Source organism: Vulpes vulpes, chromosome 10 (genome assembly GCF_048418805.1).
Source record: "Vulpes vulpes isolate BD-2025 chromosome 10, VulVul3, whole genome shotgun sequence".
Lineage (NCBI taxonomy): Eukaryota > Metazoa > Chordata > Mammalia > Carnivora > Canidae > Vulpes > Vulpes vulpes.
The window spans coordinates 86,629,354-86,656,482 of record NC_132789.1 but is presented as its reverse complement, the minus strand read 5'-3'; the positions used below and the strand labels follow the sequence as shown (position 1 = coordinate 86,656,482).

At 37.9% G+C, this 27,129-nt stretch overlaps 1 protein-coding gene across 7 annotated transcripts in view; it reads left to right on the top strand.

The window, feature by feature from the left end:
* Positions 1–26,526, top strand: part of SH3D19 (SH3 domain containing 19) — a 171,171-nt gene extending 144,645 nt beyond the window's left edge. For 4 of the 7 annotated variants that reach the window (XM_072724820.1, XM_072724819.1, XM_072724822.1 and 1 more), the window contains 12 exons: positions 4,443–4,504; positions 5,895–6,159; positions 8,418–8,486; positions 8,677–8,817; positions 12,708–12,780; positions 13,794–13,924; positions 15,962–16,020; positions 18,282–18,484; positions 18,903–18,955; positions 20,623–20,809; positions 21,426–21,523; positions 24,595–26,526. In XM_072724820.1, coding sequence (XP_072580921.1) covers positions 4,443–4,504; positions 5,895–6,159; positions 8,418–8,486; positions 8,677–8,817; positions 12,708–12,780; positions 13,794–13,924; positions 15,962–16,020; positions 18,282–18,484; positions 18,903–18,955; positions 20,623–20,809; positions 21,426–21,523; positions 24,595–24,711 — 1,458 coding nt within the window. In that variant the 3' untranslated portion in view covers positions 24,712–26,526. The remainder of the gene's footprint in view (positions 1–4,442; positions 4,505–5,894; positions 6,160–8,417; positions 8,487–8,676; positions 8,818–12,707; positions 12,781–13,793; positions 13,925–15,961; positions 16,021–18,281; positions 18,485–18,902; positions 18,956–20,622; positions 20,810–21,425; positions 21,524–24,594) is intronic. The other 3 variants (XM_072724818.1, XM_072724821.1, XM_026016584.2) reach the window with 1 other exon arrangement.
* Positions 26,527–27,129: the final 603 nt, after the last annotated feature.

Sequence of the window (27,129 nt, the reverse complement as noted above, 5' to 3'; positions counted from 1 at the left end):
TGCATTTTTGGTGGGAATGTAAATCTTTGTAGCCACTGTGGAAGACAGTGTGGAAGTTCCTCAAAAAATTAAAAACAGAACTACCATGTGATCCAGAAATTACACTTCTAGATACTTAATCTAAAAAAAGTGAAAATACAATTCAAAAAGACATATGCACCCTGTGTTCATCACAGCATTATTTGTAGTAGCCAAGATATGGAAGCAACCTCTCTGTCCATCAACAGATTAATGGGTAAAGAAAATGTGGTATATACATACAATGAAATATTAGTCATAAAAAAGGATGAAATCTTGCCATTTGTGACAACGTGGATAAACCTAAAAGGCATTAAGCTAAGTAAAATAAGGCAGAGAGAGACAAGTACTATATGATTTCACTAATATGGGACCTAAAAAGCAAAACAAACAGAACAAAATAGAAACAGACTCATAGATAGAACAAACTGATGGTTGCCAGAGGGGAGGTTTCAGGGTTGGCGGGGTAGGGTGGATGAAATAGATGAAGAAGATTAAGAGGTACAATCTCCCCATTATAAACAAGATATGGGGATGTAATATGCAGCATAGGGAATATGGTCAATAATACTGTAACAACTCAGTATGGTGACAGACGGTAACTAGAATTATTGTAGTGCCCATTTTATAACATAAATAAATATCAAATCACTATGTTGTATACCAAAAACTAATACAATATTATATATTAATTATTCTTCAATGAAAATTAAAAAACAAAATTAAAAAAATTTTAAAGGAATGAATTCTTAATGTTTTTGAACCAAATTTTCAGTTCAAATTTCGTAATAGTTTTACACTGTGCATTAACTGTGCTTATTATACATGCAAACCCATCTAATCATCTAGTGAAAAGATATTTCTTTGAAGGAGACATTAAATTGAATTAGCCAATATCAAGTTAATGAGATTTTCCTGTAGGCTGAACTAAAATTTAGTGATCATTTGCATTTTCAAAGTACTTGGTAATAAATTTTTATTAAAACTGGGCCAAGAAAGCCCAAAAGGGGATGAAAGGGTCCCTATAATACTGTTGCTGAATAGCAGAAAATCCCAAATTTCCATGGAAGAAAATTTACTTGAGAAGGTTATTGGTTTCTACTCTAAAGGATTGTAAAGGGGAGTGAGAAGATGATGAGCAAGCATATATATCATTCATGAAGTCATGTAATGGGCTTTTGTAAACCATAAAATTCTATTAAAGTATTAGGTATTATTACATTTGGTGTTAAGTAGACCACAAAGCAACTCCCACATTTTAGAAAAACAAGAAAAGGAAGTTTGAATAAACTAAACCATCTGGAGAGGTACTATAATCATAATTGCACCTCACATGAACAGGAAAATCCTGTCCTACGGTGTTTACAAAGGAGGGCCAAAGCATTCTGTGCTGTGCTATAATAAATACATACTGTGAGAGACATGATGGATCTAAAGGAAGAAGAGATAAGAAATAAGACTACAAGTGAAATGAGTTGACTAAAGTCTAAAGTCACACACTGAAATCTCCAGGGCCAGAAAGTCAAATCTATAATTCTTTGAGAATTATAACTATTGAATGAATATTAGAACAGATACCATAAAGCCTTCAAGTATCAGGGAGGATCTCTAGAAAGACTATTTCACCAGTGTAATTACCCTAGAGGATAGGCATGGTCTTTGCCAAACTGTCTTCTGATGAAGCACAGGACAAAAACTCTGTACTATTTCTCCTGCCTTGAGAGCCAGGGAACTTTGCATCTTAGGACAAGATGATTCATTGTGTTATAAAATCTCACTCTCTTCACCTAAAGGACAAGGGTAAGGAACATTAGGAGCTCCTGGAGCAGGAGCAGATGCTTCTATGTGCTCTGTTCTCGCCGTGGGAACTCAGGGCTTCCAAAGCTTCTCCCAAGGAGGCTGCCAGCTGGTGCTAGGGGAGAACAGGAGATGCCACCCAGTATGTATAAGGAATCCAGGCTGAAGCACAGAAGCTTGGCCAGTGAATTCAGGACCTAAGAAGTGGTACGAGTTCCTGGAGAAAGGAGAGAGGGAACATCTGTAGAGGGTGCTCAGTAATTCCAACAGACAAGAATATCTGTCTTTTGAAATTTGGCAAAAAAACAAAACAAAACAAACAAAAAAAACAACAACAACAAACTTGGGGAACTGTTTTGAAGTTAGAATATGAGAAGCCGTATCAAAGCAGATGAACAAAAAAGTGGCACCTGCATGGACATATAAGCAGAAAGATCAACTTCACCAGGAACTGAAATGCTTATCCAAACACATCAAAAGCCAAAGTTCAGAGACGTCAGAGCTAAAGAAAAACTAAAAAAAGCAGATGCAGAGAGGCTCCAGTTAGATGTGGAATATTAAAGAGGAGGAAATCCCTACTCAGTAATCTTCCCAAGACTGTTGGCAGAACCTGTGCACGAGCCTAGACTTTAGTAAACAGAAGGAGACTGGCTTCCTGGGGAGCCAGTCCCCTCTTCTCAGGATTTCTGTGTGCCATACAATCCTGGCCCATATATGTAGGCAGTCTGCTACCTACAGACTTTTTTTTTCTTGTTGTACAAAACTTGAGAAACTGAAAAGATACTTAATATCCTCATAAAAATAACAACACTGAGAGAAAACTACAGCTAATACTTGGTATAAGATCAGGATTATATGGTGTATAGTTATTAAAGTGCATCACCTATAACTGTCAAATTTATACAGCTGTATTTTTATAATTTGCCCTTAATTATTAGTTCCTTAACAACTATAATTTTGAGAAAATCAATAAGAGTTCCTGCCTATCTACTAGGTTGCTTTTTGGTTGGTTGGTTGATTTGTTAATTTTAAACACTGCCAGAGATGTGAGTCTTTCAAAATCATAGCACTATTTGTCAGTGGTGGGGGTGGGGAATATAAGCAGCAGTGTATTTATAAGACATGGATTAGGCTATGGAATATTGCAGGGTTTATGCGCTGGTGACTTGCCTCACTACATTAACTGAACTCATTAGTGAAACCAAGTTTTAAGGGCAAGCTTAATTTGTTTTTAAAAATGGGATTTTGGAACATACTTAAATGATCGCTGTTATTGGCAATTAATCATTTGGTATTTAAGGGAAAAGTTAATATTCAGTTTGAATTAAAATACCGTGGAAGTGAGTTTTAACTCATTTATAAGGTGAGAGGGAGGAAAACAGTCTGAATTAGCCCAAAGAACCCCAAGTGACAGTGAAATCTCATTTACAAAAAAAAAAAAAAGGCAGTGTAATTTAAAGGGCTAGTATTTTCCCCATGTATTATACTTCTTTCCCAATCCTTGGGCTACAACATGTTTAAACCTGTTTAAACAGCACAGTTTGAGGGGGATCCCTGGGTGGCGTAGCGGTTTGGCGCCTGCCTTTGGCCCAGGGCGCGATCCTGGAGACCTGGGATTGAATCCCACGTTGGGCTCCCGGTGCATGGAGCCTGCTTCTCCCTCTGCCTATGTCTCTGCCCTCCCCCACCCCTCTCTCTGTGACTATCATAATTTAAAAAAAAAAAATTAACAGCACTGTTTGAATCCTTTACCCTAAAGAATTTTTTTTTTTAAGATTTTATTTATTTATTCATGAGAGACACACACACACACAGAGAGGCAGAGACACAGGCAGAGGGAGAAGCAAGCTCCATGCAGAGAGCCCGACATGGGACTCAATCCCAGGTCTCCAGGATCACACCCTGGGCTGAAGGCGGCACTAAACCGCTGAGCCACCTGAGCTGCCCAAGAAATCTTATTATTCTTCACACTTCCGATTTTTCCCCTCTGCTGTTAGGCTCATACATCCTGCTGTACCTGTCTTATTTTTCGAGTTTTCCCCCTTTACCCTTTCTGCTTTCTTGGGCCTTTCTCGTCCTCTCCATATACGTTCCTTTCAGGTCATCTCTTAAACTTCTTTTATGTTCTACATCCTCCTAGTTCAGAAGCCACCATGCAAAGTATAAACCATCTGGTGATGAGAGAGCCGCCTGTTCTAAGCAAACCAAAATAATCACCACCTCACTTACTATATGTTTAAACTTAGGAACAATGCATATCTTATGTGTTGTCATGGGATAGATAAAGGCTATATATCTTTTTAATTCCCCACAGTGCCTGCTTAAATCGCTACTGCGTATGATCTAAACATCATCCTTAACACCTCGTGAATCTACTGGGTACATAACCATGCAGTGCTGTTGGTTGGGCTGCCGTCCACAACAGCCCTGGTCTTCTCTCTGTTTTCACTTATATTAGGACTTGAGAACTTAGGAACAAGGAATGAGTTAATGTTGCTTAAGACTAAAAATTCTTAAGCTATTTTCTGTAACTAAGCTACATTTCCACTTAGAGATCTAGCCAAAAAAAGTTGTTCATAATTCCTCTTGACAAGCTCCTGCTAAAAAGCATTCTCTGGTAATTGTAGGAATCTGATCACATGGGTCAAACAGGAGGCTCTGTGCGAGGACCCCCAAGGTTGCCACCAAGGTAAGTAAGTTTGGGAATACTTTTTAAAAGTATATTAAATGGACACCTGGCTGGCTTACCCAGAAGAGCATGCAACTTTTGATCTTGGGGTTGTGAGTTCAAGCCCCACTTTGAGTATAGAGATTACTAAAAATAAATAAATAAACTTTAAAAATAAAAATGGTAAATTAGAGAAAAACTATTGATTCAGAGACTGGACTCTCTTTCCTGTTATCAAAATTGAGTGTTGGGGCCCCTGGGTGGCTCAGTCAGTTAGCGTCTGCCTTCGGCACAGGTCATTATCTCAGGGTCCTGGGATGGAGCCCTGCATCGGGCTCACTGCTCAACAGGGAGCCTACTTCTCCCTCTGCCTCTCCCCTGCCCTGTTCATGTTCTCTCTCTCTCTCTCTCTTTCTCTTATAAATAAAATCTTAAAAAAAAAAGAAAAAAACAAAACACTTTTAGATCTCTTGAAGGCACGTGCATTAAACTTAAAAATTCACCCAGACCACTAGCCTGTGGCCAGCTTCCCATGGCAGGTTGTAGGAATCTCTGCTCCTTCTTTCTTTTGACACAATCGAACAATTCACAGAGCACAGACCTAGATCTTTATTACTTTTCCTCAATTAAATGAACAAGACTCTTTTCTGAACCTAAAGCAACTCCACTTCTGGAATGTTCACACACACATTTTCTCTCTCTCACTCTCTCTCAATCCCTGTTATGTGATACCAGCCTGGATTTCGGAAGTATCTCCAAAGGGAGACAGGCTTTGTGAGCTCAGAGATTACCTTGCCCTCTTGAGTTCCAGGGCCATTTGAACAAAATGCTGTGATGCTATCAGAAGATATGTTGGAAATTATTTTTATCATTGGGATTAAGGGAAGGCTTTCAAAATAATAGTTGTCCTATCCCATTTTCAGAACTAGCTTTCTTTATATTAATCTAAATTAGAGTTTTAATAATTCCTATAACACAAGTATTGGTGGAGTTTGATGTTCCTTTTCTAATTATGTATAAGACCCCCATCAAATATACCTGATACCTTATTATTAGCTTCTCATCTGAGACTTTGGTAGAAAGTGCTTAGTCTTCTGAAGCAGTCGTGATGTGCTTTAGAGTAAATGGGGCCTTAGAGAGCTCATGATAGTAAATGCTTGTTTGTCTGAAACTAATGAATCTCTAGTGCAAGATAAGAGGAAGCTGGAGCATCATGGCATTTCCTCTAATAATATAATGTTTAATGCAGCAGTCATTTGCTCAAAAATAGCATACCCTGCATGTTTTAGTAAATTATATTATACCAGCAGAAAGCTGTGTGTGTGTGTGTGTGTGTGTGTGTGTGAGAAAGAATTAAACAGAACCCTATTATCGATCAGACACTGATCACAGCTACCACGTTGACTTTCAGACCTGTAAATGGAAGAGTTACACCAGCTAGACAACCTCCTCCCAAGGGAGCCCCTGAGAGACCACCTCCCCCCAAACTTTCTGCAGCCAGAGCATCAAATAAAAAACTGCCTTTAAATCGGTCTTCTTCTGACATGGATCTTCAGAAAAAGCAAAGTAACTTGGCATCTGGACTCTGGAAAGCCAAGAGTCAAGTCTTTAAAAACCAAGATCCGGTGCTGCCCCCTCGCCCCAAACCAGGACATCCTCTCTACAGGAAATACATGGTAAATTCAGCTTTTAAAAATGTTTCTGGTCAAAAGATTTGTCCTAAAGTATGTATAAGATCTATCATTCCTTAAGAAAAGATGATGAGATAAATGTGGAATTGCCTCTTGACGTCAAGAAGGCTTTAGATAAGTAGGCCGTGATGAGACCTGGGTCTTTAGAGCAGGGTTTGTTACTAGAAGAAATATAGGAGGAGGAAGCAGGGCAGACAGGGATTGTAACCTACTTGGCGTGGCCAAACAGAAACTGAAAAACCTGACCCTGTGGGTTATACTGATGGGAGCAGCTCTGACAGATATTATAGTTTTTAACTTGATGTAGTTTATATCTTAAAGCTACCTTGCCCACAGACTAAAATTTTAAATGCACTGGAAGGGAATTCCTCATTAGGATGGATGGTTTTTCCCTCACTTTCCCCTTTTATAAACCTAATTATCATAGCCCATTTAACACTCACCAGTTAGAAAATTTTAATTGATAATTGAGATGATTGAGGTATTAATTTTGTTCTCATTCAATGGGTTTTTAAAATCACGTGACTTTTGTCCATTTCCCACACTTGAAACAGAACTGATGTGCTCTCTCTACTTTTGTCAGGTTAGCCTGATAAAATGCAAAACAAAAATGTTAAGAACAGAACTGTTTGCACTTTTAAACAATTGTAGAACAACATCAAATTATTAACTGCTATCCTTATTAAGAGCCACTGTCATACATTTCCATCATTGTACCAGAAATTGTTTTCACCTTAAGCCATTTAAGATGCTCTAATCCTCCTAAGGGGAGGGTATAGACAGGTAAGAAAGAGGTAGTATACTCATTTTCATTTTCATTTAAACTGATTACATTTTAATTGCTAAAACCCAGGGGTGTTCTTTGACTTTAAAATAATAAATAAGAACAGTGGCTGATGTGTTGAGTACTTACTATGAGCCAGATACTGTTCAAACGCTTTATATGTATTAAATAGCTCATTTATTCCTCACACCAACCCTTTGAAGTAAATACTGTTATTATCTGTATTATACAAATGAGGAAAATAAGACACAGGTTAAGGAATTTGTTCAGTCACAAAACCAGTTAATGGTAGAGCCAAGATTTGAACATAGGTCAGCTGGCTCTGAGCACATGCTCTTAGCCGTGAAGCCATACTACAGGAGTAGTGTTTCTGGCTGTAAAGACTCTGCTCGCTTTGGACGTTCCATGTTAAGAGTCTTATTCAGGATGCATATTTTCCTAATGGCATGGCTGTGTAATGTCAATAAAATATTTGGATAGGTCAAATTAATAAATTCAAAGTGATAGTGTGTGCTAGAGTCATATATCTCATTACAAAATAATTCTTTAAATTTCTCGTTCTCTCTCTTTTTTTGTTTTTTTTCCACGGCCACCCTTTTGTTAAATTGCTAATCAGGAATCTGGTGGCTTTGGGAGCCTGGGACTCTTAACAGAGATACTGGGAATTGGCACCACCCAACCCAGCCTTTCAGGGCTACATCCTTGTACTCTGAATCTTTGCTCCTGAGTGACAAAAGGGTCCATGCAGCCTCCCTTTCCTTGTTGGAAGTGAGCTTGTGTGATCACATTTCCTGGGTATGCCTTCTATATTTTACAGGCCCTCTGACCAGGCTCATCAGCCAGAATTTACCAAGGCAGGAACAGAGTCCTGTGGCCAGGGTGGGGTGCAGATGTAAAAGCAATTCTAAGATCAGCTCAGTAGACGAGGAAGTGACTGGGGTCAGGCAGTGAAATCGGTATAAGTAAACACTTGGTATCAGAGAGACGAGGAGAAAATGCAATTCAAGGCAAATGGAAGCAGTCAATCAAGCACTACAGAGGGGGCTCCCCTGTCAGCCTTCAGAAGACAACCACTGAGGACCCTGCATTAAAGACATGTACCCACAGACTGTGAGGTCAGGTGCTGAGCATTTATCCTTCAGATGCTCAGGAGACTTGGGCCTTGTCCTACAGAACAGAACTTCCAGGTTGTGGTCATTTAAGGGAACTTCCGGCCACATTGGGCCGTTGTCCTACGGGCTCACCTGCCTGTCCCCAAGGACTGTGAGTATCCAAGAGAAATGGCAGGCCTCCCCAAGCCCCCCCACCCTCCCAGGGTCTAGAGCCTGAGGAACCCAAGGAAGAGTTTAACTGCTTGAGAAGTTACACTTTAGGCACACATGTGAAATCTCCACATTATCAGCAGCTTCTGAGGAAGTTATTTGATTGCAAATAATCCTTTTATGGGTTTGTGTTTAAGCTGTCTGTGCCTCATGGAATTGCCAATGAAGACATTGTCTCCCAAAACCCTGGAGAACTCTCCTGTAAGGTAAAGTAGAGCTCTTTCTTTACTGACTAATGTAAAAAAAAAAAATAAATAAATAAATAAAAAATCACTGGCCTCTGTTACTGCTTTACACATTATTAAATGCTTTAGGCTCTGAAGATTAAAATGTGAAAAAAGTAATAATGTTTTATTAAATAATAATTGCTTCAGAGTGTGGTATTGTGCCTTACAGCGTGGGGACGTACTTGTGATGCTGAAGCAGGCAGAAAATAATTACTTGGAATGCCAAAAGGGACAAGATATTGGCAGAGTTCACCTGTCTCAGATAAAGATTATCACCCCACTTGATGAACATCTTAGAAGCAGACCAAACGTAAGGAATTAATATTGTACAGCCCTCATATCACACATGGCAGCACATTTCGTAGAACTATTAATTATATCTCATCCTCAGGTTCTTATTAGCACGTTTATTTTAACCAGAGTAAAAATTACAGTAGCGTTTTATTTCATTTTAAGAATAAATTACTTCTAAAAGACTCGCCACTGCCATGCTAATCACTTTGATACACAGAATGACTACCATGTGTTTTGCCTTCTTCATCTCATGCTGACTTAGAGCAACCAGAGCACTCAGTCATTAACTTTCAACTGTGAGAGCTATTTATTTTTGAAATAATGTAAACATGTTTATCAAAGTGCTGGAGATCAGTTTCCTACCAGAATGGATAATTATTTTTAAGGGAGTCCTATAAATGCTAAGTCTGACATTAAGAAGCACTTCCCTTTAAGATTTAAGCTTAGAATAAACCTCATTTCTCTGATCATAGCTCAAAATAATGAAATGAAATGTAATCCAACAACCTAAAGTCACAGTGTAGGCCTAACAAATTTGTGGAGCCTATGAGAATGCAATGATTATTGAAGGTCATTTGTTTAGCAAGAAAAAATAGCATCGAATGATTTACAGAGGTATATTTGTAAAAGAACTTCTAAGTTAACCAGTTAAATTTTTGCTGTTACTGTGGCAAATGTGAAAAAGAATACCCACCTATCACTTTATGCAAGTGAAGTGTTTGGTTTGCCATTTGTCCTAGTTTTCAAAATCTAGTCCAATTGTTTTCTTCTTTGAAGGCAGTTTATCTTCTGAAGTTTGCTAAGAAACTTAAATATTGGTATTTTGAAGAGCAGAGAAGATAATGTGTTAAACTAGGCACAGGCAAGATACTGAAATTCTAACTGTAGTCCACAAGGGGAACATTCTTCCATTGCTCATATTCTCTTTGTTTTGGTAGATCGTTATCCATCTGTCACCGCTGTCCCTTGCTCAAAACACACTGATGGGTAATGGTGGGAGTTGTAATGCCAAAAAGCTTTTCTCGATGAAAAATAGACACTAAAAAAATTAGAAGTTATTCTTTTATAACAGTTCAAAGGTTTTTTCTACTTTAAACATTACCTTCCTCCCCGTGTAAGTAGACTTAAAGACACCTGGCCAATTCCTGGTGGCCAATTCCTAGTGAAACCAAAATGAAGCCTCCTTCATTCTGGGTTCATGGTTCGCATTACATTTTTCAGAGAAATAAAACTTACTATTTGTAAGCCTCGTTTTAAGGTAAAGATTTCTAAAAATGAGTTCTACTCTCCCCTACCTTAGTAAACAGAAAATAGTGAACATTATCAATTGAGGCTGAACGTCTGAGATCAGGGGAGAAGTGGGGGATGGTTACCTGGTGCCTGATTGTGAGCACAGATTTATGTTCCAGGGAGTTGGGTTTTGGGTCACAGTACATTGCACTAGATGATTCTTTCACATCTTTAAACTTCATTTTTTTAAGGTGGGAAATAGTGATAACCAACTCCACGAGGTTTTTAATTTTTTTTTTTTAGAACTGATTTATTGTGTGATTGCATTTATATAAAAGTCCACAAGAAGTAAATCCAGAAAGTAGATTAGTGGTTGTGTAAGGCTACGGGAAGGGTACAGGGGGAAGACTGCTAATGGAGAGAGGGTTTCTTTTTCTTTTTTTAAAAGATTTTATCAGAATAAAATCATGAGAGATACACAGAGAGAGAGGCAGAGACACAGGCAGAGGGAGAAGCAGGCTTCATGCTGGGAGCCAGATGTGGGACTCCATCCCGGGACTCCAGGATCACACTCTGGGCCAAAGGCAGATGCTTAACCACCCAGGCGTCCCGGGGAGGGGGTTTCTTTGGGGAGTGATAAAAATGGTCTAAACTTAGATTGTGGTGAGAGTCGCACAATTCTGTGAATTTGCTAAAACTATGTATACCTGAAATGGGTGGATTTTATGGCATGTGAATTATATCTCAAAGATGTTTAAAAACTTAGAAGAGCTACTTAATGCAATATAAGGTGTTTAGCTTGGTGAGTAGTACATAGTGAGTAAACAATGAATATTAACATTTCTTATTACTCATTTGTATCAGCAGTGATAGTCCTATTAGAAAGAGCTTTGGAATATATTCAGTTTACCTACCAGACACCCACCTTAATGGCATGGTCTGAGTTGTACTGACCCCTTGTGGCCAACCCTGTGTAGCCTGTTGCTCTTACCCTTCAGCTGCCAGGCGGGGTTGATGAGCAGCATAGGGGGTGGGGGTATCCAAGCATTCAAGACAGAGAAGGGAAACTAATTAGGCGGTTCAAGGTATTGTCCCACCTCTTCAAGCCTCTGAGGCTTGGTTATGTTCATATTGTTGGGCCCTTTGTAGATTCTTGTTTGTGTCTGGTGTAGGGTAAGCCTCTGACTTCATTTTTTCCAAATGGATAGCCATCTAGCCTAACACCATTTACTGAAGAGTCATTCCATTTCCCACAGATATAAATCAGAAAAAAATGAAAGTCACACATACACACATATAATAACTTATGTGAAAAAATTTTAAGGCCCCCCCCCAGACTGCAAATATCTCACGGCTCCTTTCCACAATTCCTGAAATTCCCATCATGCTCATTTACTTAAAGAAAAGCACTGAGCAGCTTCCAAGAAAATATCAGGGTTACTTTGGTAAGCTTGTGTAGTGAGCTGCCATTAACTATTACTGTCTTGGCCTAAATTAGTATTTGTTTACCTAACTTGAGAAAATACAGCATGTTTTTGCAGGTGCATTTTGTTTGAAAGATGAGGTAATAAATTTGCCTTCATTTAGTTCACAGGTTTGCCAGTGTTGAAGAGTTTTAAGTTATAATTTCAAATAACATCTTTTAATCAGATTAGATGATGATGATGATGATAATGTGGATAAGCCTATCTGTTTGTATTAAACTAAGAATAACAACTGCTTGTCAGGGGATCCCTGGGTGGCGCAGCGGTTTAGCGCCTGCCTTTGCCCCAGGGCGCGATCCTGGAGACCCGGGATCGAATCCCACGTCGGGCTCCCGGTGCATGGAGCCTGCTTCTCCCTCTGCCTGTGTCTCTGCCTCTCTCTCTCTCTGTGACTATCATAAATAAATAAAAATTAAAAAAAAAAAAAAAACAACTGCTTGTCAATGAGAAAAGGTCACTGTTCAACTTTACCCTCTCCCCTAGCCAATCTAGGAAGCTGCTACATGGGTAGAGAATATTGAATTCTCTTTGCTAATTTACTTAGAATTACTGTTGAATAAACCATTTAGATTAAATAGAAAATTCAGGCAAGACATGGGAAGTAGTGTTTTTGGCCTTCAAATTAGAGAAAGCATTCAGCTAAATGGTAATAAATGAAACAGATTTTACTTTTTGTGAATTATACTTTTGTGGAAGTCATTAGCTCTTTCCATTTATGAAAGGCGGAGTATAAATTGCAGAGCTTTCTTCTACCATTTTAATGAAGACTCAACTTTTAAGGCTCTGTTCTTGAGATGTAGTACTGATCATAATTTAAGGAAAAAGCAACCTTGGCAAGGTACACAGGTCAAAAACCACTACTTCAGAGTAGAATGGTACCAGTTTTAAAAATAATGACCTTAAAATAAAAAAGATATTCCCATTTATGTTACTCTCTTGGTTAAAAAAAAAAAGTGGTGGGAGGACATTACAATTGAGAGTCATTTCTGTCCTCCCTTGGCAAGTACACATACCTTTTCAACTTGATAGTGATTCCCTTGTTTGGCTCTACTGTGTGCTTTGCATCTTGTATACTCAGAATGTAATTATGTCAAGAGGATTCTAAGGAGAAAAAAAAAAAAGTCTCAGAGTGAATAGCACATCCAGCATCCATCCTGCATGCTTCACTCATGGCCCTGTTTTCCCCCCTAAGGATCCAAACCATGCTCAGAAGCCCGTTGACAGTAGTGCCCCTCATGCTGCTGTTCTTCATGATTTCCCAGCAGGTAAGCCCATAAATGATTAAGTGGTAGAGCTTTAGGATCCCCGAGCAGTCATCTTCCCTGAGTTGGCCTCTCAATGACATCTTCATTTTCTGTGCCAATGGAGTTCTGGATTGGAAAGGTCATTTTATGCTGCCTTCAGGAAGGGTTGATTGTACTCAGCCATTCCAGAGAGCTTAGCAGCATTACCTTGCCTTTGAAATTCCCCGTGAGAGAGAAAGAATGAGGGGAGGCAGAAAAGGTGGGGGGGGGGGGGGGGAGGTGCGGAGGATTCCCTTATAGTGAACAAATAGCCAATTGCGTAGCAATTGCAGACTTTTAACTCTTTAAAAACCATGCGTACCAATTAACAATTATAATGATATTCTGTTTTCATAAGTGAAATAATTGTCTCCTAAGAATTGCAAAACCACACATAGCTTATAAGAGATGAAAGTATACATTTTTTGGTAATAATTTTTAAATACTTTTTATATCCAAGATTACAAGACTATAAATAAACTCCTGATTTATTTAAAGCCTCTTTTGGTCTACTTGGTAGAGTGATTTTTATTTTATTTTAGTGTGAGTACATTTACTTGCTAAAGAGCTGTAGTAGTCCCTTAGTTAATATTTTGAGATTAAAATGATTTTTAAGCATGATTGAGAATAATAAGAATATTATACCATGTCTATAAAATATTTCATTGTTCAATATGTATTCAGCAAAGGGTTTATATTGGCCGAGTAGGAACCATTGACCAGCACAATATTTTTGTTTAACCATTTCCTATCAATCACTGCATGGTAAATGCATCCAATTTGGCTTTTAAAAAGGAAGCTCATAATAACAATATCCCCCCCCCAAAAAAAAAGAATGTATTTTTTAAGTCAATTTGACTGATGTAATCTGTTCTCAGAATCAGTAGAACATACTGCCTCAGTGGACAGAACTAAATGTTACTTTGTGCTCTACTTTAATCAAATCTGCAGCCAAGGGAATTCATCATATACATAATTATAATTTTATGTTACAGAGCAAGCTGATGATTTGCACCTCACTTCTGGAGAAATTGTTTATCTTCTGGAAAAAATAGACTCAGATTGGTATAGAGGGAGATGTAGAAACCAGACTGGCATATTTCCTGCGAACTACGTCAAAGTAATTGTAAGTGTGTAGTGCATATTTAAAGTCATCATATATTCAGTGGGCTCTATGTAACTTGTAGTTTGGAAAAAACAGAAGCCTAGATTCTTATATTCTCATTTACTCTCTTCCATTGATTCATTCAGTTTTTGGAAAATTAAAAAACTAAAGGTATATTCAACTAGATAATGATTAGTTATTAGTAAATTATATGCAGTATTAGAACTTAATGCCTAAATGCTATCTGAAGTCCTAAAGTGAAAAATGACTGCAGGTCAGCTGGTGAGCCAACTCGGAAGAGCGGGTAGGCACTAAAATATATATATTAATTCTAATTAATTAATTAAACATTTAGTAAACAATAATTGAATGGTACTAGATAGTCCCAAAGGAATGTTCGCTGAGGTTATGGTGCTACCTATTTTCTTTGGAGTATAATCCACTTTTGGTTTCTTCCATCCTTTCTATTCCTATTTATTTCCATCTTAAAAAAAAAATAAAGATTTGAGACTATTATAGGACTTTCATTGGAGGTAGTCATCCATTCATCATTTTTCACATAATGACTTCAAATCTGATTGGGAAAAATTATATTAAAGTATCAGAATTTTTTATGCCCTCACAGCCTACAATATGTGAGCCCATACTATAGAGCCCTCAGTGCTAAACCCAGTAGCTGTGAAACATGGAGATGAAATCAGAATGCCACTTGAACATTTATATCAATAGGAAGAGTATGACTCAGTCTCTGCTATAATTTATTGATACTGGAAAATATCAATAAAGCTAGCTTAAATTGTTGAGCATTAACAGCTTATTTGGGGGAGAAAAAGGGTGGTGATTTTCCATTACATCAGAAACATTGGAAACAAAACAACATAAAATCTGTATTTTTCAAATATAGATGAATTTGAGTCTCTTGAATTTTAAAATGTGGGTCTTAAAAATTGTCCAGTATATATATGCCCTGATTTTTTAGAGAAATCTAACCACATTCTCTAATTAATATTAAGAATAATGTTAGTTTTAGCACTCTTCCTCATTTTTCTTCTGCCCAATGTAGCAGTACTTTAAAAAGCACAATTACCACACTGAAATCCATCACACTGAATCCGCCACATTATTGGTATAAGTGCCATTTCTAAGCCTACAAGTTTAAAAAATTGTTTTAAAACTTTTGGAATGTATCAGGAAGGCTACTGATTTATTTAATATAAACCTCAAAACCTTAAGTAGTTTTCCAATTTAGTGCATTATGGTCAAATATTTTATTACAACTCAGCTCTACTGAGCCTTGTAAGTAAGGTATTCTATAAGGTGCCTGCCACTTAATAGATGTTCACTGAGTACTAATTCCTTTCTTCCTTTCCTGTTCACACTGAAGGAAAATCAAATTTCTGGAGTTACTAAAATAGAATCCATAAGTTTTATTGAAATGTTTTATTTGGGGGTCAGGAGAGTATTGCAGAATTCTTTGAACGCTTTGATAGGTGTGGTAGGGACGCCTGGGTGGCTCAGCGCTTAGGCGTATGCCCTCCACTCAGGTCATGATCCTGGAGCCTCGGGATCAAGCCCCACATGGGGCTCCCTGCATGGAGCCTGCTTCTCCCTCTGCCTATGTCTCTGCCTCTCTTTCTCTGTGTGTCTCTCATGAATAAATAAATAAAATATTTTTTTAAAAAATGAATAGGTGTGGTAGTGCATGAGAGTCAGCCGCCTAGTTTCTATCTTAAGTCCCCCTCATCTGAAGTTTTCAACTTAGAGATTATAGGAGAATGAAAACTCAGTCTGGGGCAGAACAACATTAATGTACTTATTCCAGCAAATAGGAGGATTGATTGGCTATTCAAGAAAGGCTATATTCCAGGTTACATTTTTTTTTTTCAAATCTCAAATTCTGGATTTCTTACCGTTTTTGCACCTATGGCACTACTTCATCAGCTTAATACCTACCTAAACTGTTTAATTTCAATCACATATTTCCTAATTACTTAGCCTTAAATTTATCTTACTAGAATCTGAAAACATAAGATTATTGTCTTGACTTTGTCTTTACAGATTGATGTTCCAGAAGGAGGAAATGGGAAAAGAGAATCCATTTCATCTCATTGTGTTAAGTAAGTTTTATTTGTGTTCTTTTGCACTGAAGGCAAAGGAGGCAAGCATTTATACCATAAAGAATTACCAAACATTTTTTTTTAATTTTTATTTATTTATGAGAGAGAGAGAGAGAGAGAGAGAGAGAGAGAGAGACAGGCAGAGACATAGGCAGAGGGAGAAGCAGGCTCCATGCACCGGGAGCCCGACGTGGGATCTGATCCCGGGTCTCCAGGATCGCGCCCTGGGCCAAAGGCAGGCGCTAAACCGCTGCGCCACCCAGGGATCCCAAGAATTACCAAACTTAAAACACTTCATTCGTGTGACTGTTCATACTCTCAGTGTGTCTTTGTAATTATGAGGAAAACTTTACTTGTTTAAAAAGCCTTAGTCGGGGGCACCTGGCTGGCTCAGTTGGAAGAGCATGTGGCTCTTGATCTCAGAGTTGTATGTTCAAGCCCCATGTTGAGTGTAGAGATTACTTAAAAATAAAAACTTTTTGGAAATTAAATGAATAAATAAAAAAAGCTTTTAGTGGAGTAAATTCTGATAAATACAACATGCTGTTAGAAGCTGGTGTGAGCAATAGCAATACTCCATGTATTATAGGACATATAGATAGCCAGAAGCTAACTCTCCTGGGATTTCCCACACACAGCCTGGCCTGAGCTTAGCAGAGACAGTTTCATTATCCAGTGCATTTTGTTTTGGCCTTCTGTTATTTATCTACCAACAGATATTTAGAAGGTTCAGATATTTTTGTCTGAGAAAATATTTTAATCTTATGGAAATAGAACCCCTACAAAAACTGCTAAGAAAGGGTTAAGTTGGAGGGGTCTTCCTTTATGTCTGAAGACCTTTCCATGAATTTATATACCCTTTTTATGCACCACTGTAACTCCTTTGTGATTTAAAACTCTGCCACAATGCAACTTTATATTCCAGTTAAATGAGCAAATTAGTAGAATTCACTACCTGCTGAAGACTGTAAACCTGTCTTTGAATAGGTCAGACATAAGGAGATGCTCCCCGAGGACTTCAGAAAATAAATGCAAAGGTTACCACAAATAAGAAAACTTCTGATGTCACAATAGTTGAATTCTATTTCAGGTTCAATTTCTCTCCTATTTTTAAGCAGTGTTTACTGTGTCAGCAGGTTGAATTCAAAATGGGCTTTCACAGCCTTTGATCCATTGACCTGACTTAAATCAGACTTTGAATGGTGCCAGTACCAACCTTTTTTCTCTTCAGGCAGTTGCATCTCCTTCAACTGTTGCCACTGAGACTTCTTTCTAAAGCCTTAAATCGAAGGTTTGGTATTAAATCATGCCTTCTAGAGACACAGTTTTATCTCTACTTCTTCTATCTTATTTTCAGTCACAATTGCAGATCATTAGAGGATTGTTTTCATTCTTAGAAGTGAGGCCTTTTTAAAGGAGATTACAGAAATCATCTTTAAAATAACAGTGTTAGGTATAAGATTGTTATAATTTGCTCAGTTTCTGTTTTCTTCAAACTTTCTAGTTGTGAAGACCATGTATCTATATAGACAACTCACTGATGATTCAACATATATTGAGCATCTCCTCTGCCCAGCTGATGCCCATTGCATTCTGGCACAGAAGTTTCCTGTCTTGCCCTGAGATTCTCAGGGTTGGCACTCCTAAATTCAGTGCAATCATGATTGAAAGGTTCAGATTCAGCCATGGATTTCTGTGGCCCAAGCATATAAAGACATGTAATGAAGTAAAGGTGATCAAAACAAGTACTAATGTAGAGTAGCCACCCAGGTGCTCATTTGGAATTCTGCATGTACTCTGCTACCTTGACTTTAGCCTTTTTCTTTTCTTTAGCCTGTTTTGAGTGAATAGGTTCGTATCTAAAAAGTAAGAGCTATCCTTTAGAATTGTAGCTTTTTCTTTTCATGGAAAATTTTATTTTTTAAACTTTTAAAATTTTATTAAAGATTTTATTTATTTATTCATGAGAGACACAGAGAGAAGCAGAGACACAGGCAGAGGGGAGAAGCAGGCTCCATGCAGGGAGCCCGATGTGGGACTCGATCCCAGGTCCCCAGGATCATGCCCAGAGCTGAAGGCAGGCACTCAACCGCTCAGCCACAGGCATTCCTTTTCATGGAAAATTTTAAATTATGCCTATTGTATCTTGTTCCATAGTAAACACAGAATAAATATTTATTGAAAGACCGAATGAAGGTTTGAAAAGCATTTTTTGTTAGTACTCTATAGTTTGACTCACAAACATGATCTTCTTTGTTCAGAGGCCCAAGATGTATCACTCGGTTTGAATATATTGGAGACCAGAAGGATGAGTTAAGTTTCTCGGAGGGAGAAATTATTATTCTCAAGGAGTATGTGAATGAAGAATGGGCCAGAGGAGAACTTCGAGACAAAACTGGGATTTTCCCCCTTAACTTTGTGGAACTTGTGGAGGATCATCCCACCTCTGGTGCAAGTATTTTAAGTGAGTATAGAGAATATGTTTTTTATTATATCCTATCCTAATTCAACTAAGCCAAATTTTAGGATAATTCTTAAGCTCCTTAAGTAAGTCATATTTTTTAAAGTAGAAAGAAAAAATATTTTTAAATGATAATAGTACCTATTAGGATAGCCATTATTGTGGTGGTAATCTCTCAAACGTCTGGTTTTGGTGTTTTAGGTAATTAGCAATAGCTTCATATCAGAAATGGCAAGAAATCATAGACTTTTAAACAGAAGTGGACCATCTAGTATAACTTATTTGTATCCTCCTGCACTTTACAGTGAAGAAACTGGTCTAGAGTCCCAGACTTTTTATTCCCTCTCTGCAGTTTTTCTCCAATACTAATACATGGGCCTTTACACCTAGAGTTTTAACTTTTTTTTTTCCTTTAATGTAGGCACAAAGGTACCACCCAAGACCAAAAAAGAATATTCTGGTGCAAATTCTCAGGTAGGCTGCTTGAATGGGCAACTGTAGTAAAAACCAGGTTTCAACTCTGGGAGAAATAGTAAAATCCTAATTACCACGAGAAAATATTATAAACCATTTTTTAATTCATGGAGCAAATGTTTGAAATAACATTTTGATTATAGTGGGCTGGGTTTTTCCCCCTTTTTCTTCATACATTTTCTAACTTGCCAAATGTTTGGGAACATTTGTATTATTTTTATAATGGGAGAGAGAAAAATGGATTAAAAATTTTACACTGTATAGCATGACTCCAGAAGTGTTTAAATGGAGTAGAAATGTGTATGACTTCCATTGTTTTTAATGACATATTTTAGAAGAGTGAGCCTGATGGGGTCATTGTTTATCAAAATGTCACTGGTAATTGGGCTGTGTGTCTCTGAATTCTTTTACTCCCACCTACTGATAAAGTCAAACAGGAAAGAAGGTGACTACAGTTCTCCAAAAGGAAATGTTCACATTGGTGCCTACATTTCTTGGTAGTGAAAGTACCATTCTTTAAGACTGGTTACCCAAGTGCAGGAACAGGAGGAGGTTTTGTTTGCTTATTTTTTTGTTTTTGTATTATAAGCCATCCGTTGTTGTGAACTTAAGATATGCTAGGCACTGTGCCAGCTGTGCTACATGCATTATCCCATTCAGTCCTCACAACCACACTTAGCAACACTAACATGAGTCTGAAGCTAAGTCTAGAACCCAGGCCTGTCTGTCCCCAAGGCTTTGCCTTCACATTTTCCTGTCCTCCCTACTTGAGCTCCTCAATCATGGGGTTCCCATCCTGACCTTGCAGAGACACCTTCTTGCAGATCAAAACCTTCCTCTGATGTGTGTGGGGTAAAAAGCATTCTTGTTGGAGCATTCTATAATACAAGCCTATCATGTTTGGGTCATTACCCTACCAGCATTAGAGCTAACCATGCCTCATGAAATTAAAAGTGTGAGTTAATGTAGTCTTGAAGTCTCATGCTATGGAATCTGGTAGTCTCTGAATCAGGCAAAGACCTGGAATGAACAGGAACCCCAGGTGACTCAGCAGTTTAGCGCCACCTTCAGATCCTGGAGACCTGGGATGGAGTCCCACGTCCAGCTCCCTGCATGGAGCCTGCTTCTCCCTTTGCCTGTGTCTCTGCCTCTCTTTCTCTCTGTCTCCCATGAATAAATAAATAAAATCTTAAAAAAAAAAAAAAAAAAAAAAGACCTGGAGTGAACAGACTGCCCATTCTGATCTATCCTATTCTAGGTAAAGAAGAGCTTCACTGAAAATTATGTGCTTCACCAGAATTTTTTTCATAGTGTCATAAATACCATGTGCTTTTACCTAATAATGTTTTTAATGTAACTAATGTTACAGATGTTAAGATCACAATTAGAAAAAATTTTTTGCTTAAGTATTGTGTATACCTTAAAAGCAGAAAAGCTACAAATCTCATAATATCTGCCATTTAGAATAATATTTTAAGAAAAAGGTTATTGGAAACTTTTCTTTCTGAAAGTTGGTAGCAACATAAAGTATTGGGTGATTTAAAGAAGGCTTCAGGCTTTGAAATCTTTGACCCCTTTGCTTTTTTTCCCTCTACTTTTTAAGCTTCGTATAAATCAATGTCAGGTAAAAATTCCACATTTCTTACCAAACTTCTGATTTGTAACAGGATAGTAGTCTTTCTGGAGAATGGTGTGAAGCTCTTCACAGTTTCACAGCAGAGACCAATGATGACTTATCCTTCAAGAGGGGAGATCGGATCCTGATCCTTGAGCACGTGGACTCCGACTGGTACAAGGGCAGACTGGGGGACAGGGAGGGGATCTTCCCAGCAGTCTTCGTGCGGCCCTGCCCAGGTATGGCAACTACAAAAATGACTGTTACTTTTTTTTAAATATTTATTTATTTATTCATGAGAGACACAGAGAGAGAGAGAGGCAGAGACACGGGCAGAGGGAGAAGCAGGCTCCATGCAGGGAGCCCGATGTGGGACTCTATCCTGGGACCCCAGAATCACGCCCTGGGCTGAAGGCAGGTGCCAAACCGCTGAGCCACCCAGGCATCCCATGACTGTTACTCTTGAAGTGGATCCCAAGACCTTTGAAATGATATATATTCCTTTTCTCTCTGGTCATGCTCAAATTTGTTTGCCTTCATTTGAAAGAGTTGATTCATAAGTTTGTGCAAAGTCTCCTCATATGCTTTGTTGGCTGTATGGGGGAAAATAAAGACAAAAACGCCTTCACTTAATAATGGCTAATTTTGTCTACTAAATGTATTCTGTATGTTTTGTTTTTTTTTTGTCCTGCTAAGAAAATACCATCTTTTTGCAGGTTAAAAAATTTCAAAATTAATTGAAATTATTTTGTCCTGGGAATGGAAAGGGGCATGTGGGGAGGCATGGTTCCTAAAATGTATGTGTTTTAGTCCATTACCTTTCTATATATATTTGAATTTTTGGTGTCTTCACAGCTGAGGCAAAAAGTACGTCTGCTTTAGCACTGAAGGGGAAGAAGGCCAAAGCTTTATATGATTTCCACGGAGAGAATGAAGATGAGCTTTCCTTCAAGGTCAGAATGTGTATCTTTTTGTAACTGCATTAAACAACTATAAATTGTGAAGGGTCTTCCACTGAAGAATAGAACATTTGGGTGGAATATTGATCATTAGCCAAGAATGAACAGATCTCAGACCCTAACTCTAATGGATGAGATTAGAGAAGCTGAATAGGGCACAATTAAATTATCAGCAAGGCATTTAAGTACTTAAAACTTTACTGGCTTGATAGCCACACAATCATCAAACAAATTCCTTATCCTAGGCCTTGTAACATCCAATCTCAACAATATTGGAATTTTTGTTGGTAAACCTAGTAAAGGGTAATTCTCTACGTGGACTTTGCAAACTGCTACTGTCATGTCTTTGAAACCAATGGAGAAATCAAATGGTACCTACTACAATTGGGCACTGCAGCAGTGTTCATAAAGCACTGGAGTCTTGTCCACAAAGATACTGACTAGAATTTGGGGAAATGATTTCAAAAGGTTAAGCTCCTATGCAAAGATTTATTTATTTATTTAAGTCATCTATACGCCCAACATGGAGCTTGAACTCACGACCCAGAGATTAATAAGAGTTGCATGCTCCTCTGACTGAGCCAGCAAGGCACCCCTGCAAAGGCTTTTTTTTTTCTTTTTAGAAGCCTAAAATTTAATCTTACTTTACCGAAGAAGTCCATCTTCTTTTTTGTTTGTTTTTTGAGTAAAAGTAGAATATTTGCATGATCCTGTCTCTCCAGCCTGCAGTTGGACCATGGTCAGAGGAAGGCACTCACGACAATACTTTGGGACTGTTCCAAGAAGAAGGAGGGTGGGTTTAGTAGCAGTTGCCATCAGAACAGCCTGCTCCAGACACTGGAAAATTCCCCATCATCAGAAACTCAGGCAGAGGCAGGGGTGCCATAGAAAGAATTAAAGCATTAGGGAGTGACTTGAGAAGATGAGACTTAAAACAGTGGGTGCCCCAGCGCCTGTCTGAAACAAAATGAGGGAAATGAAGGTGATATTAGGAAGTCACAGAGTAAGGGGCATGCAGAGTAAAGCAATATAAAGTTGCTGACTTTCCTATTTTGTTGTGGAGTTCTACATTTTTCTGATAATTTCTTCCTTTTCAAATGAAAATGTCATTTCTTTTATAAAATGCTGTTAGTAAACGATATTTCTTAAGCAGAATTATAATTTGTAATTCTGTATCAGTTTCTTTTTCTTCCTCTTAATTTCTTGGTTCTCAAAATCCAAATGCTTAGAAACGGTTGCTCTAGTCCTTCTCATCATGGAAATCAGTGGCTCAAAATTCATTCCTTTTTATCTTTACATAAAATGTGACTGCAAGTGAGCAATCTGGATTCAAACTTTTTGGATGTTATTTTGGCTTTCGTTTAAGTTATGTTGGTGTAAATAACAAAATCATACTCATATTCTCCAGAAAATAGGTTGTCTTCGTTTTATAAATGACTACAGACAAGATAGGTCTAGAGTTTTTTAGTTAGAGGATTCTGCACTGCTGTCAGTATTGTTAATCATTAATATTTTACTAAATGTTCACAGAATATTAGTAGGACTTTTTTTTTTTTTTTGAAAAAATTGTCCTAGCCATCAGAAAACTGACATAGTATGTACATATGGACCAGAGCCAAAAAAACAAAGTTTCATTCAACTATTATGTTATAATTTAGGAACCAGAAGGAACTTATTTATAATAGAAACTTTGAACAGCCAGAGTTTTTACGGATTTTGGCAGAGTAAAGTAAATTAATGACATTTGATAGTCAGCATTTTTCCTTTCCATTTTCCATAAAGAAAGGCCTTAAATCAAACCATTTTTCCAGAGGGCAATGTACTAGTGCTATAAATAAAATCCATTTAGCCTGATATTCTTAAAAGTAGCCAGGGTCATCCTGAACCATTATAGAATCTTAAACCCAGATTCTAAGAAATGGTTAGAATCCATAAAGAACAAAATAGTTTCAGGAGATAATTTTAAAAATTATGTCTTTGTCTGTTGAGGAATTATAATTCACACATGAATAAGACACACAGTCCCTTTGACTAACCTGATGAGGGTAAATCAGATGTTCTGAGTCAGGGAGAAGCTCTTTTAAGACCGGAATGAATGTAAATTTGACTGTGAAGCCATAGAAGCATGGAATAAACCAAATGGTAGAGGAGGATACCATTATGTGGAAGAATAAATGTAGAGTACAAAATGCTCAGGATGTTGGGAAAAAGGCAATTACAGTAAAAGCCTCTCTAAGTAAAAAGTCCACTATAAAACATAGTAGCCATGTTCCCAATGGTTAGCAAAACCAGCCCTGAAATCGAACTAGATTGGGATTCTGTCCCTACCACTAACTAGACACACAGCCCTGAGGAAGCTATTTAATCTCTTCCGAGCTTCAGGTTCCTTCTTTTTAAAATAAAGAAGTCTATAAAAATCTCTCTCTAAAACGGCAAAATAAGAGTACCCACCTCTAAGACTACAGTGTTGTTCAAGTAAGTTAATTCCTATAAAGTGCATAAAGTAGGACTACCTGTATATAGTAAACACATGGACTCTCTTACCTTCAAGGGTTTGCTTACGTGTCCCCTTCAGTGGGGCACTGCCTGCCTAGAACAAATGAGATGGCTACCCCACACTTTCTGTCCTCCTGGACTAGCTTGATTATTTGCCTCCCTACTCTAAGATGAGGTCTTTATTCCTTGCTGTATCCGTAATACTCAACAGTGTCTGACACATATTGGGTGCTCTAAATAATTGTTATGTGAAAAGATACATATATAACATATATCTAGTACTGTTATTAAAGAATTTTAATTAGGAGTAGTGAATTTGGGGGGCACAAAATACGAGCAGGAAAATAAAAGTGCTGTGAGGGTGCCAAGGAATGGGCTCAGAGGAGAAAAGGCATCCAAGCAAATGGTGTCATAAATCATAGATCATATGTGTGGCATATCATTTAATCCCCTGGGCAAATCAAGATCAGAGAGTTACATCAAGAAAGATGCCTGTCTGGGTAGGCTGTTTACCATGCTTATTCTCAACAGAAAAATAATGATTATTTCCAATTTTTGTCTTCGGACAGGCTGGAGACATCATAACAGAGCTGGAATCTGTAGATGATGACTGGATGAGTGGAGAACTAATGGGAAAATCTGGAATATTTCCCAAAAACTATGTTCAGTTTTTACAAGTCAGCTAAAGGTGAAGCTTGACGGTGTTCTTTGGCACAAGAACTCACTTGAATATCACTTTGACTATCAGATATGTTTTTGCACTATTTTTTTAAACTGAAAGAAATATCTATGCTGTCCATGGTACACTAGAATTTTCTGAAAACAGAATACGTCTAGATTTTGTAGTCAGCTTTCATTCACAGTAGAAACATACACATGGAAACCCATGAGCAACCCTCGGTATCCTCCCAAGGAGAACATCAGGCAGCATTAGCAGGGCAGATACCCACTTCCCGCAGGGAAAGTATCAGGCGACATGGGAGCATGGGGAGGCTTACAGGCAGAAGTTGCACTTGGACATCTTTGCATCAGCATAAGGAAATTAACCATGCTTCTTCATTTTTTACTGTAGTTTAAAAAGAGGACATTTAATATTCTCCATGCTGTAACTATCAGGATATGTTTGGTCATCTAAATTTCATTTTTGACATTCAAATGAATTCTAACCATTTAAGCTCATTATCATTATTACCAGGGCAAATCTTTGCTTCAGGTGGGGGCACTTTATTAAATAGTGGGAGCCTTTATAAGCACTTGGTGAATCTGCTTGTGCTCATCAAATGCTCCTTGTGTTAAAAGTATTTTCCCTTTGTCCAAGGACTTTAAAGGGGCTTAAAATTTGATGTATCTTAGTCAAAAGAGCCAAAACCATCCTGAAATGCCATGCTAATACAACTAACCCTTTCACATACCTGCCATACCTTCTTTCTTCCATGTATACTTTATGTTAACGGGGTTATTATAAAGCACATCTCCTGAATCTGCAATCATTCTTTTGACAATTACTGGTGCCCAAAGAAACATTCATTTTCTTTGTGTTACCCCAGTAATATATAAAAACTGTATCTTGTTAGAGTGGTACATTATGAATCACATATATCTCCGAATACAAAGCAACTGTTAAAACAGAAAACACCAAACCCCCACAGCTCATTTCTTCCCACTGTAATCAGAATGAAAAATAATTTAGGAAGACTGAAGGCTGATACTTCTTTGGGTTTTTTTCTCCACCTCATTCCTGCAGAAATTACTAGGGTAAATAAAAAAACCACTTTCCTCCTATCCATTTGTTATACATTCCAGACTTAAGATGAAAGTGGTTCTTCATGTGACTGAATCAATTACAGTTTATGGGCTTAACCCAAATAGGTCGAAGACAATCTTCCAAGCAGATCAATGGAATAGCATTTCATTGGAAATGTAAAACACTTCCCCAACAACCTTCACAATTTTCTTCTGTTTTTGAGAAGAGTTTTGTATGCTTGGCCACTTTTTAGCTTTTGTCATATTGTTTGCCACTGTCCAGAAAGTTAGGCACCAGTTGTCATTATGTGAATGCCATGTGGGGTTCTGTAAAGGAGGAGATGTTCCCTTTGTCTTTGAGGGAAGTTCATCTTCCAGTTATATGGTTAATTGATTTTGGAGTATGGGAGCTGGGCTTGTTTTGTTTTACATTTTGGCTAAAGAGGACAGTATAAAGAAAACTCTTGTCAAATCTCACTTAAGAGTAATTTCATGAGGAATTAATGAGCATTATCTCAACTACATCCTTATTTGCAGCGGGGTGCACAATGGCAAGAAGTGGAGGATGTGTGTGGAATAGGACATGAGGTATATTATTTTGCCTGGAATTTTGACATCATTTATCAAAGATCATGAAAGCCTAGCTTTATTGGAGAAAAAAAATCCCTCTTAAATTTCGGCCTTGTGTTAGCAGAATGATAAGTGCAATAGTTGTAAATCTACTTGACACTATAATAAACTGAACTGAACTTTTCAAAGTCCTTTTCTCATACTACACTGAGTTTTTTGAGAATGGAGATGGTACCTTTGTATCTCCAGTCCTTTGCACCATATAAGCTCAATAAAGGTTGGTTTGTTGGTTGGTGGGGGTTGGATGATTGATTGGTTGGATGGAAAGCTTTCACGCGTAGCAATACTGTCTTGAATCCCCAAAGATCCAATATCTTTGCTCTTTAACTTTTTTTTTTAAGATTTTATTTATTCATTCATGAGAAACACAGAGTGATAGACAAAGACAGAGACAAGGCAGAGGGAGAAACATGCTCCATGCAGGAAGCCCGATGCAGGATTCAGTCAATACTGGGACTCCAGGATCATGCCCTGGGCCGAAGGCAGGCGATAAATGCTGAGTCACCCAGGGATTCCCCCTCTTTAACTTGCTGACGAAAATCTTTATTGAGACAAAATTCACAGTTTTGTATCATTTCATTCCTTCATGACTATATTTTTTGCTTGCTGCTTATTACCCACTCAACTGATAAAAGGCCACGATGTTGCTCAGTATGGGTTTTCATAGGTACCTCCTTGTTCTCTGTATTGATTGAATGTAATTTTTATACTCAGTGAATTTCATAGGGGAG